We start from the raw sequence: 13,153 nt of genomic DNA on the forward strand, positions 1-13,153 counted from the left end.
TACAAATTCCCTTTAAGATTAGAATTCTCCTTTGGATATAGTTGATCAACTAGTATAATGTTTGAGGTTTGAGATGTTTGATCTCTTTGTTCACTTTGTTCATGTATCTATAAGAAATTTTGAATTTTTGTTTTTAATTTTTCTTCTAAAGAAAGATATAACATATATGGTTGTTTACGTTTTTTTTTTTTTTACAGTCATGTGATCTTCTTTAATTTGTTTTAAAATAAAATTTATAAATATTACTCAAACCCTCTCTGCTTTATTATCCACTTTCTTTACTATTTATGTTTAAGAAATCAGACTAAGTTTCTAATGAAAAGAAGAAGAAAAAAGCTTTCAGAAACCTGTTTTTCCATAATTTTGACTAAGGAACTCAGGTGTTTCTTCAACAACCATGATCATTATTGAATAAATTTAGAACCAACAAGCATAAATTTAAAAATTCAAAATAAAAATAAATCAGTTTCAAGTCAGATAAATTATTATAGAGATGTAAGTAAAATAATAAAACGTAAATTAACTAATAAAAAATGCTTAGTTTTCAATATATTTAATCTCGTAAAAATAAGTTTAGTCAACGGTAATTAACCTAATTTTTCATTCCAGTAATTAAAGATTAGATCCTCATTCCCACATTGCTGGGCTAAAAAAATCTTCTCTTTTTAATTGGTAGGTTTATAGTTTTATTTTCTAGATCATGTTTTTTCTCGATAGACATCATGTAAAACCTAAAATTTTAAAAACAACTATACTTATCAACTTGTGTAAGTGCCCATTTATTTTCATTTCATATTTTTTGAACTGCTACACAGTATAAGAATTGATATGTTTGACGATTACATGAAAGTAATTTTAATAAATATTTTAAATTGATTCACTTATAACAATTTATAATTTTTAAATAAAAAATTATTCTTTAGTCAAATAATTAATTATAAACGTCTCATACAATAATATTTCCCAAAGAGAAAGAGTGTACATATTGATATTACACTAACAAAAGTTGGAATATTTAAATTCAACATATACTAGTAATTGATAAAACTCTGTTTATTTATAGTGAGTTTTAAATAGCATAAGTCCAAGTTAAATTTAAGATAAACTACCCAATGACAATGATATATATATATATATATATATATATATATATATATATATATATATATATATATATATATATATATATTATTATTATTATTATTATAATGTTATAATTGAATTTAAGAGAACCCATTTGAATTAATTATTGATGGGAAAATTATGTTAGAAAATTGAGTAGGAAGTCAAGTAAAATTAAAATAATTAAAAAGATATAGACCTAATCCAATGTCCGTATATGTGAGTTGGAATAGAAAATTAACTTAACTTTAAACCATTCTTTAGGTGTTGGAATGGGTCAAACCTTCAATTAATATATAAATTTGTGATAATCTTTCCATGCATTTTCCCCATATTGCGCAGCCTTGTTTTAAAAAAAAAAAAGAAAATTAATATATTTTTCTTTTCATTATCTTGTTGCATTTCTTGTCTTCTTCTTGTCGAGTTTGAATCGTCACCACAATTAGAATAAAATCAAGAGATTGTTACTTTTTGTCTCCTTCTCTCAACCTATTCCTTTGGAATTACTAAATAGGGTTTTTACATTCAAAAAAAAAAAGAAAAAAACAATTTCCCGTTTATGATATATAAATGAGGGAGACCAAATTGGGCCAAGAAAAGGCCCACAGAACTTTTTCCAAAAAGGAAACGGTCCATTAGGCCAATTTCTGGACCTAGCGGGCCCCAAGAGGCACCGGTCAGATATCCTTTCACCGCAAAGAGCGGGAGTTTGTCGTTGCTCTGTCAGCCAGCCTGACGCGTTCCCCTCCGCTTTAAGGGCTGTACCCGTTTGGGCTTCCGCCCAGAGAACACAGCCCATCTCTTTGCTTGAAACGGTCTGGCCCAGAATGAAGCCGAATTAGACCCGGCCCAGATGTTGGACCGATGTTCCTTTTCCTTAAATGCCCTCACTCGAGTTACAAGCTTACGTGACGAAGCTCAGCGATTGATTAGCCGTTTAATCAAAAATTAAAAGTGTAACTTCTTTTTTGAAAGCAGCGATGTGGGAATTTATGGTTCCATTTACAAATTATGGCGTAGGACAAAAGAAATAAAGGGAATGAATTTCTTTCAAATTTGTTTGTTTTTTGGGGGTTAGGTTTAGTTTTGGTTGAATAGACAACAAAAGGAATATTTAGAGAAGAGAGATATGTTGGATTTTGAAAAATCTTATATTTGTTAGTATGAGAGTGTGAGGAATGGGAAATCAGAGCACAAAATCTTATTGGGTTTTACCAGTTACTTGATTATTTAACGTTTTGTAGCATTGGAAGTATCGTATATGTATTGTAAACTTAAACTTGAAAAGTTTGAAGTGAACAAATGATTCAACACTGTTTTTTTCTGGCTTTCATGAGAAGGGAATCTCTGAAATGTTCTAAAGGAAGGAGACAGGAAGAAGAAAATGCTTTTCCAACCAATAGTTTTACGTCTATACTAAATTTTGATTCTAATTAAAGCTATAACTTGTTTCCAATTTCAATTTGGACCCCCTCTTAAACAAATTTTTAAATCTTTAGTGGTGTTTTTTTTTATATATATAATATTGATATTTAAATTAAAAAGTTAAATTTAATTACATATTACTAATATATCTCATTATCTTTAGATTTAAAATATGAAAATTAATATTAAACGGAAAGGAAATAACATTGCAGAGACTTAAACATGAATATCCTTTGACCATTTGCTCTGATACCATCTTAAATTAACAATTGACGTAAAAGTTTAAGTTTATAGATGAAAGTAAATTTAATTTTATATCACTAACACTACATACCTTCACATAATATTCTATGAAACATCATTTCCACTCATCAGATATCACATCAAAGGTAAGCATGGTTCAATATTAATTGACTATAATTTTTTTCTAAGTTTGAGAGTTCAAGTCTACAAATATTGCACTTAGTGATATAAAGTTATAAAGTGAAATTAAGGGATGTGATGAATCCAAAATAGGCACCATTTTGAGAAGTCATATTTAGAATCTCGTATTGAAAAAATTAATAGATCTCATATTCCTTATAAGATAAATGAGATACTCATCTCATTTTCAAATTGTGAGATAAAACCTCAAGTTATCTAATATGACATCAAAGCCTTAACAACCAAACAAGTTGTTGGTCCAATAAAGAGAAATATGAATGGAATCTCATATCGTAAATGATAAGGTAAAGAACAATACATTATGATCAAATAGGCATCCGAATAAGTCGATTGACTATAATAACCACCTCTTTCTATACTAAATACTATATTGTACTCTTTTAAAGTTTCTCATTTACTAAATATTTACGGCATGTAATGCTTACTATTTTATTTTCAAACTAAAATAATTTAAACTTGAAAAACATATCATTATAACCAAAAACTAAAATAATTTACTAGCCGAAACACACATTGTTATAACCTATCTATACCAATATGTGACTATAATAAGAACAAATTCTTTGTCCATAAGAGAAGTAGAGGATATGGGAGCAAAGGGATGATCCTCATTGGTATCAAAGAACTAATTAGTGTACGAGGGACCATAGGTATTATTATCCTTAAAGGTTAAACCAAAAATTGGAGCTATTCTAAGTGAAACGAATAAAAAAAGGAAAAAGACAAAACAAGACAAAGGTTAAGACTCGCTTATGGGACTATACTTTGACTAAGTCATGGGTCCATTTGTATTACCTAAACCCCATTCATTAATCATTTCGTTACTAGATTTACCGATATAATTTTTTCTTTTTTTCTTTTTGATTTCTTATGATCCTTCATTGTTTCTTATTTTTGTTTTTTCATTTTTTAAGAAATAAAAAAACTGGGAAAATAGTTTCTACAAGTTTTGTTCTTTAAAAAAAATCCGAAATTACCGACCAAGTCGATTCCCAAATTTCTATATTCTTAAATTTGTAAGAATTTAGTCCCTACACAATTATTAATCAATCTACACATAAAAGATAAACTTTCACTTAATGTTAATAATAATTTTATACAATAGGTACAAACAGTGATATAATTTGTGAACTATATTAGGAATGTGCCATACAAATGAAAAAGAGAAAAGAGGAATAAATAGAGAAAAACATATAAATGGAAAGAAAGAGAGAAAGAGAGAGATGAAGTGGTGTAGGTGCAAACAACATGGACCGAATTAGACCGAATTGTTGACATGTTAAGCACAACACAAAAGAATAAAGAAAGAGAAAAGGAAGTTAATGTATAGGCCCATTCCATAAAATGAAAATAGAAATAAATAATAATATTAAATTAGAGAATAGGAAGAAGGAAGTGGAAATAAGTAGCCCTTTTTCTCTTTTAATGGCTTTAAAATGTTATGAAAGGGCAAATTGTGTTGTATTGTAGAAGCCACAAAGAAACAACCCCCACCCCCTTTTTGCTCCAAGGCCATAATAATTATAATCTCTCATTTTGGCACCTATACCCCCTTATTCCTTTCATGCTGCTTATCACGCCCCTTCAACTCCCCCAAAACACTAAAACTAAAAGAAAAAAACCCAACCTTTTTCTCTATTCTCTCTTCTTTCACACATGTTCTCAAACACCTTCTGGGCCCCCCCCCCCCTCTCTCTCTCTCTCTCCATAAAATTAAATTAGCAAGTATGTGTGTGTGTGTGTGTTGGGAATGAATATCTGTTTGGTGTCCTTTAGTGTGTTTAATTGGGATGGATTTTTAGAGGGGTTGAAGCAAAAAGGGGAAACCTTAGAAAAAATATGAGAATGGAATTGGAATATATCATAAATTGGCCATTCGGGGAAGAAAGGAAGAAAGAAAGAAATAAAGTGGGGCCATTTTGGAATTGAGTGGCTCCAATTTTATTGATATCATTAACCACAACTTGGCATATCGCTGCCTAAAAGCTCCCGTCATCTTGGACGTACATATCCTCCTTCTACTCCCACATATTATCTTCTTCTCTCCCTTTTTCCTTTTTTTTTTTTTTTCTTTTCCTTATGTTAGGTTCTTTTCAATTTCAACCCATTAACAATTAATATAATTTAAAAGCAGATTCCAAATTTGGGATAAAATATCATATCTTAATAGTACAGCATTTAGAATAGATTATTCTTATATATATATGCATTGATATTTATACTATTTGTGTCTTGTTTAGTCTTTAATTTATAGTTTATTGTTTCTTTAGTGTTATTAACATGCAGATGCTTAACAAATCGTTGATTAAATACATTTATTAACTTGCTCGAATATTACGAATGTTAATGATAGTTTTAACAATTGGGCAAAGACATTACTATTTTATATCTAAAGAAGTCCATCAATTTTATACCATTTTAAATGAAAATTCAACTATTAAACACTCATTTTAAATGTCAATTCAATGTAGGAATATTTGTGTTTAACTCTATCTTTTCAAATTGAGTAAACAAATTAATCGTAAAGTTGGAATTTCTTCGTAAATATATATAGTCCAATGAATTATGATTAAGAAAACACCTGAGAATCAAATTCTGTTTAGGTTTTATAATTTAACTATTTTGCATGACTCATACATCATATATATTGTCAAAATAACATTATATTACAATACAAATAATAGAGAGAAGAAAACCTAGAGCATGTGTGTTTGTATCCTGCTGCATCATTAAAAATATATAGAATTATAAAAATCAAGGTTTAGGCTAATAATTATTAATTGAGTTTTTTCTTTCTTTTAAGAGAGTCAATTTGAACCGAGTTTATATATATGTGTGTGTGTGTGTGTGTGTGGTCTACATATTGCATGGAAGAAAATGGTAATGAGTTCCAGGTAAGGTAAGCCAAATCCCACATTAAAACAAATCTAATAGTGTTATTCATTAATGAAGTAACTATAGGATTGATCAATTCATCAATTAATTCAATGTGTACAACGATGCAATGCAAAGCATGTCTATCAAATGTGGATTACAATAATTTCAACAATTTTCATTCTTTTAAAATATTTATGATTTATATTATTAATAATTATTATTACTTCTTTTAGGGAAATTAAAGTTTAATTTCCATTTCAATGAGTTGGAGGGAATGAGAGGAAGATTTGTTCTCTAATCATTACAAAAATAATGCATAAATTGAACTAATTTTAATAGATGGGATGTAAAACTGGAAAATGTATATAAGATACAGTAAAATTTTATACTCTATCGATATTTATTAATATATTGATAGAAGTCTATTAATGTCCATCAATATTGTCTATTGTTGATTTAATATAATATAAAATTTTGCTATATTTTAGTTTATTATCATACGTTTGAAGATGCTTCTACTTTGAATGTATGAGTTTTTACTGATAAATTTATAAATTTATGTTGCAAATTTTCTCTGAAGAATTGAAATAATAAAAAAATTAAAATGATAAATTATGTATGTTTGAATTTGACTATAGAAAAAAATATATTTTAAAATTTTTATTTTTATTTAAATATTTTCTATAAAATTTGTTTAAAATGCATTTCAAAAGAACACGCTTACCATATTTTGTTCAAAAAATAATTTATTTTTTAAATTAAACATGTTAAAATGTATACGTATATAATTTATTAAAAAAAATTAAAATTTAGATTAGAATTGCTTTTTTATAAAAAAATTTTTAAAAAAAAGCTAAAATTAATATAATTTTAAAAAAATCCAACATTTTGAGATAAGAACAAAGTTAGAATAAAAAATGGAAAATGAAAAGTAATTTATTATTCCAACTACCCCTTTCCATTTAAGGTAGATTACCCTTTTGAGAAGCCCTATCATTATCAAGGTGCCATAATTATCCCAATGCCTAATGAACTTTAGTACAATTTCCACTTTCTTGGAGCCCTAAGAAATGGAAGATTGTGACAGAAACTGCTCTAAATTGCTTAAATTTTCTATCAACAACTTATTTTTTTTTTCTTTTGCCCTCTAAATCCAAAATTGAGGTCCCTTGTTATTGATGGTCCTAATACTTTTATTCATATATAGTTTGGCCCATTTTTATTAATAATTCCGGTGGTTGATATTTTAAATTATTTGACACACAACCTAATATGTCCACTAGAAAGTAACCCCCTTTCTTGTTATTTACATCAATATCTTCTCTCTACAAAAGTTGAGATTATCCATACCATAGTTTAAAGTTTGTCTACAAAATATATATATTTATTTATGAATTGACATACTACAAGATAAAATCTAGAAATAATATAAAATCAAATTCAAAAATTTTACATGCTTAGCCGATAATACGAAAATTAAAAATTTAAAAGCAAAGAGGTAAATGAAAATATATTAATATTTCATATGTGTTTGGTAATAAATTCCTAAATTAAACGAGGGTTTTAATCGTATGACTAATTATAATTACTCACTCCAATAAAAATTAAAACGAGATAACTAGCATTTGTTTGTTTGGATGGTTAGTAGAAAAAATATTTTTTTAAAAAAATTGTTTTTATTCAAAAAAATTTAAAAATATAACAAAATTTATCTAAGAATAATTTAAATTAAATCGAATTTTTAAAAGAGTTAATTAAAGGAAATTCTGTAGAGAAACTAAAATATGAAAATTGAAGTTAGGTATCTTTATAAATGAAATGAAAAGTATGAAAAGTAGTGCAGAACCAAGAAAACTAGCCATCATTCTTTTAATAAAATACTAAAAAATAATAAATTTTTCGATATAAATATTCTTATCCTTTGCTATTACAATGTAATGATGTAGATGTGCACACGAAATTCAAAAATATTTTCCTCTTCATAACTTGAAAATTAAAAATCACATCACTTAAAACAAAAAGAAAATGTTGTGAATAATTATGTACAGAAACAATAATATAAAATTTATAGAAATTAAAAAAGAAAAAGAAAACAATAATATAGGAAGGGAGGGGTGGTTTGGTCAATTTGAAATGGTTGATTAATATTAATATATTATTTAAGAAGAAATGAAAATGTGGGGTTGGAGTTGGACATGGTTGCGTCGTCGCTGCACCAGGAAGCTTGGAGTTTGTCTTTATTGTCCAAATTCAGTGGGAGAGACACTAAAGCCACCCCCTCACACACCAATCACCGCACGGACTCTCCTACCCATAACTTAAAATATCTTTTCATATTAATCAATCACCCACACCCCCCCTCTTCCCTTGGTGATTTCCACCTCACTTCTTTCCAACTTTCGAATAATTTTGCTGGCCACCCATTTCTTTTCTTCCCTTTTTTCTTCTCTCTTCCATAGTATGGATTTGGATTATTCTCTTCTTCTTCTTTTATTTTCTTTCTTTCTTTACATTTCAATTTCATTTTTCTAGCATCCTTTTAACATACACCCACCTTGGTTTTTATCCTTTCTTTTGTTTTTAATTTCGTTTTTTTTTTACTCCGTCTAATCAACATCTGAATTTTATGCCGATGCCTTCCTTTTGATTTGATTGTTTTCTTTTTAATATTTTAACTTAATTACGACTATATTATTCTTTAAAAACTCAGTAGCTTTCACAAATAATTTAACATATTTAGATGTATTATTTACTTTATCTTTATAATAATTGTAATACTACAATATCCAACCTCTCATATATAATAAGATGGAGGTCATGATAATTTGAGTTCTTTGTTTCCTTTTGAAATTAAACAGTGTTGTTTAAAGTAATTTTACGTTCTTGGAACTCAAACATATTATAATAATTTTTTTTATAAAAAGAAATTGTTATGAAATTTCACACACGTTGGGAATATGAGATGTAAATCAAATAGGAAGAAATTATATTGGGAAAGAATGTATTTATAATAAAGATGTTAATGAAAGAAAGAAGAAAAAAAAAGGAGGAAAAGAAAGTAAAAATGAATTGTGAGTGTGAGAGGTAGGAGAGAGGGGGAGGTAGGACCGGGAGAACAAGTGGGCGAGTGGATGATGAGGTGGCGTGGGGGCCCACAAAAGTTTTGACGGAGAAGAAAGAATGTCCCGTGGGGACCAGTGGAAAATGCGGCGACTCCTTTTACCATTTCCATTCCATTTAGCTCTACTTTAGTTAGGGTTATAACCTCAATCCCCATTCACTCATACGTTCCCCCAACCACTTCGCCTCCTTCACTCTCTCCCTTCGTTTTTTCCCCCCATCTCTCCCGCTATATAATAAATCATTTTTATATACGCACATACCTTTCTTTCTTTTTTGTGTAAATTTAAATTTATATAAATATTCAAATTGCAACGATGGCATAAGTTTGAATGTTTAATATTTTCTTTTTATCTTCGTTCTCTGCCATTTTACAATTTTTATAGTCTGATTTTAACTATTATAAAAATTACATTGCTAAATTTTTACGATAAAAAAATTTAAAATAATAGTAGTGCTAGAAGTTAGTTTAAAGGCGTAATTCATTTTTTTTTACATTACTTTTACTAAACTATAAAGTTTCTACCAACAAAATTGTTATGTTCAATATATTATGGCTAAAGGGTCGAACAACATCAATGGTTGTACTTTTTAATACAAAGATTGTTCCTTATATTTATATGTTTCTATGTCCAGCACATGGAATATAACATTTTCTTGATTAACATCTAGCTTTATAGACCATATCCTTTTTCAACCACTCACCTTCCTTCCCAACTTCACCTTATGAGCATGCACCTCAATTTGAATTTGCTAACCATCATATTTTTAATTAAGCATACATAATTTAACCAATTGAACCATTAAAGTGTTGGTAAAAGTTGATAGTGTAGGAGGTTAAAGCACGAATACTTATTATAGAGGAAGTAAATCCTAATACTTACAAGAAAGGTTGAGGAACTTTAGGGATTAAAAGAAGTAAATAAATATAAAAACAAGGATTATAAGGTGAAGGTCTATAGAGTGGGGTTGGAAAATGAAAGTGATGCAGAAACTGCAATGAAGAGGGCCCCCACCACAATAAATAAATAAATAAAATAAAATAAAAAAAGGCTCACTCTTCTATTTTAATAAATAAATAAATAAATAAATAAATAAATAAAAGTTTAAAAAAAAAAAAGAACTTGTGCCATTCCCTTACGTCTCTTTGCGTTCTCCAAAAGCCGCTTCTCTCTCTCATCATCATTCTCTTCTTTCCTCGCCAAAGCTTTTGGAGTCCCTCTCCCACCCTCCTCCTCAACTCTGGATAACCCTATTCCTCATTTCTCTTTCCACTTACCATTTTTATATCTTTTTTTAACTATTATCATTTCCCCACGCTCCTCTTTAACTTATCCATCCAACCCCACCCTGATGTCATCCTCCCTTTTCAAGTCTTTCTATCCGTTGAAAAAATAATAAAAACAATACTGAATCATATAACCTTAGTATTTACTCATACATAACCATGTTTGTGGCGACCTTCAGTTTTAATCTAATAATGCAAGGAGATGCGGTACGACATGTCGTTGAGTTAGGGTGCCGGCCGCAACTATTGACCCGCATGCGGAAATTTCGATGTTAGTGTGTTTTAGATATATATCTCCATTTGTTTCGATTTCGAGGGAGAGGGATTGAACAAACAATATTTTTGAAATGCCAAATTGGATTTTGTAAATATATATATATATATATATATATATATATATATATATATATATTTATTTTGAATTTTATTGAGTCACGCAGTCACCCACAGCTAAATTACAAAATGGAAAAATAACCAACAAAAGGGACCACCGACAGACGCTCATTTCTCACTCCTCTGCCCTTCCTCTCTTCTACCCTCGACGGAGGACTGAAATCCTGTACCGGTGGCATCCATTTTACAATTACAATCAACAAAACTCGCCGGAATCCTTTCCCGGTCACGTCACTTCCGGGTTTTCTTCCTTAAATTAAACCCACAAAATTTCTAATAATTTTATAATAAAAAAAAAAATCGCCTACTTAAAGGGGGTTGGCTGTTGACGTATGAACATCTGATTCACAGTACCAAGCCAAGTGTGTGTTGGAAAATTCTGTTCCTTAGACGAACAAATTGAGAAGTTTCCGTTGAGCGGTTCCTTCTTCTGGATAATGATGATGATGATGATTATCACCGAGGCCGCTCTCGAAGCACGTTGTGGTCTCGGATTCCTCGGAATTCATGGACGGAGTAGCGGCACGGAGGGTTGATTTGGCTGGAAAAGTGGGAGTCAAGCGGAGATCTAGGTCGTTCAGTTGGTGCTTAGTGGACGATTCCTCGGATCGCTTGCGTTTCGGCGAGAGCCTAGATCGGGAGTTGGAGAATCGGGAATTAGGATAAGAATCTCGTATCTTCCACATGTCGGTACATGCTACTTCAGTCTCGGAAGTGTCGTCGGAGGCCAGATTAGGGGATCCAGCAGCAAGGAAATCATTGATCGGCCGCAACGTACCGCCGCGTAAGACAGTGTCGACGGCAGCCTGACAAACGTGCCAGTTTCCAGTCCAGAGAAGACCAACAGCACCGTTAACGGGATTCACGGTGCGTCCGCAAGCTTCGAACAACAAAGACTGAAACAAAGCTGGATAGAGAAAACGGGGAAGACTTAAATTAAACCACGAAAAATTATTTAAAACAAAAAAAAACCCTGAACATGAGAAGAAAGGAGAGAAGAAAAAAAAAAACATACAAGGTCTCTGAGATTCGGGTACGGCAGAGATGAATGACATAAGTCCGGCACGGCCGAAGAACTTAGCAACGAATACAGTGGCGTGGCCTTGAGCTTCGGAGGTATCAATCCACTGCAAGCAAGGGCGAAGAATACAGGATTCACTGCAGCCCTTTCGAAGAACACGGCAACCGTTGCAACTCATGGTTGAGAAATGGAAATGATGTGTGGCATGGAAGAAGAAGAAGAAGGAAGGTGAGAGCAATCGGGGGAGTAAGGGAAGATATGAAGGGGGGATATATAAGAAAGAAGGGGGGAAGGGGGAAGGGGGAAGTTAACTGTGGTTAAGGGTTGGGTTAGTTGGGAGGTGTGACGCGAGGGTAGAGCGCGTGGTTATAAAAAAGAACATATTTAATTTTCTTTTATTTTCTAATGGGATGAGATTCCAAAGAGTTGGGTGCTAGCGGCTCCGTGTCTCCGCGGATGGCCTCTCCTCCACCGTTGGATTTCCTCTTTTCTTTTTAATTTTGTGGATATTGCTTTGCTTTGTTTTTGTTAATGCGTTTCTTCCTCTCTCATGCCTCTTTATAAAAATATCTTTTTTTTTTTATATATTTATATTTATTATTATCTATTATCTATTATAAAATAATAATTAATATTTGTAAATATTGTTGTCTTGAGGGAGAACGTACCTCCTCCATCTTATGTGGCCTCTGATGTTGGCCTTGGGACTCCCTTTCTAGGCCTATATATCTTTTCTATTTACCCATTTTTTACTTTTCAAATTTTGCTTCTCTTATTCCATCCTTCATTTATGGAATATGTTATTATAACGTTTCTACCAAGATTTTTAAATATAATAAAATAACTTCAAATATATATTCATTGTTTTTACTGTTCATAACCATTTTTTTTAAATTTTTTAAACTATTAAAAATAATTACAAAATTTAACAAAATTTCGATGATAGTAAATGAGTTTAATTTTTTAAAAAAATATTTTGGAGCTATCTTAGTTATATTTACAAAGTATATAATATGATTCACAGAATACACGTAACTTTTCTTTCTAATTCATGGAAGAAATGATATGTATTTGTTTATTGGGGTTATACAGTAACGGCATGAGATAGCCAACTTTTTTTTCCTCCCACAAATTAGGTCAATATACCAAATAGGTTATAGAGAGATGTAGCTCTTAAATTAATATATTTTTAATACCATCTTTTCTCCCCATAAGAATGCTTATAAACTTTTATGTTGAAGTGGAGGTCCATATGTTTCGTTTATCAATTGGTTATATGTTTCAAAAGTGCTGCCCAATGAGATTATACTTAATTAACTTTAACCTAGTTTAATTAGATTTTTCTAAAAGTAAATATATATTAATAAATATTATGTTTGGGAATATAATTTTCATTCCTTACAAATTAGATTTAATCGAATAAAATGTGAATATTGTCTCATCAACGTGTACAACCTTTTTAT

General features: G+C 30.2%; 1 protein-coding gene across 1 annotated transcript; it reads right to left on the minus strand.

Annotated features, from left to right (window-relative positions):
* Positions 1-10,615: 10,615 nt before the first annotated feature.
* On the minus strand, positions 10,616-11,961 carry LOC103484839 (LOB domain-containing protein 37-like). Its single transcript, XM_008442142.3, has 2 exons — positions 11,685-11,961; positions 10,616-11,576 (listed from the first exon to the last, which is right to left on the minus strand). The coding sequence occupies exons 1-2, from the start codon at positions 11,866-11,868 to the stop codon at positions 11,056-11,058; spliced, it is 705 nt and encodes a 234-aa protein (XP_008440364.2). The 5' UTR covers positions 11,869-11,961; the 3' UTR covers positions 10,616-11,055.
* Positions 11,962-13,153: the final 1,192 nt, after the last annotated feature.

Source organism: Cucumis melo, chromosome 8, assembly GCF_025177605.1.
Source record: "Cucumis melo cultivar AY chromosome 8, USDA_Cmelo_AY_1.0, whole genome shotgun sequence".
NCBI lineage: Eukaryota > Viridiplantae > Streptophyta > Magnoliopsida > Cucurbitales > Cucurbitaceae > Cucumis > Cucumis melo.

Excerpts from the sequence above, each read along its gene's own strand:
- LOC103484839 (XM_008442142.3), bottom strand. The coding sequence starts at position 11,868 with ATGAGTTGCAACGGTTGCCGTGTTCTTCGAAAGGGCTGCAGTGAATCC. Across the intron at positions 11,577-11,684 it reads ACCCGAATCTCAGAGACCTT|CTTTGTTTCAGTCTTTGTTG; the intron begins GTATGTTTTTTT and ends TTCTCTATCCAG.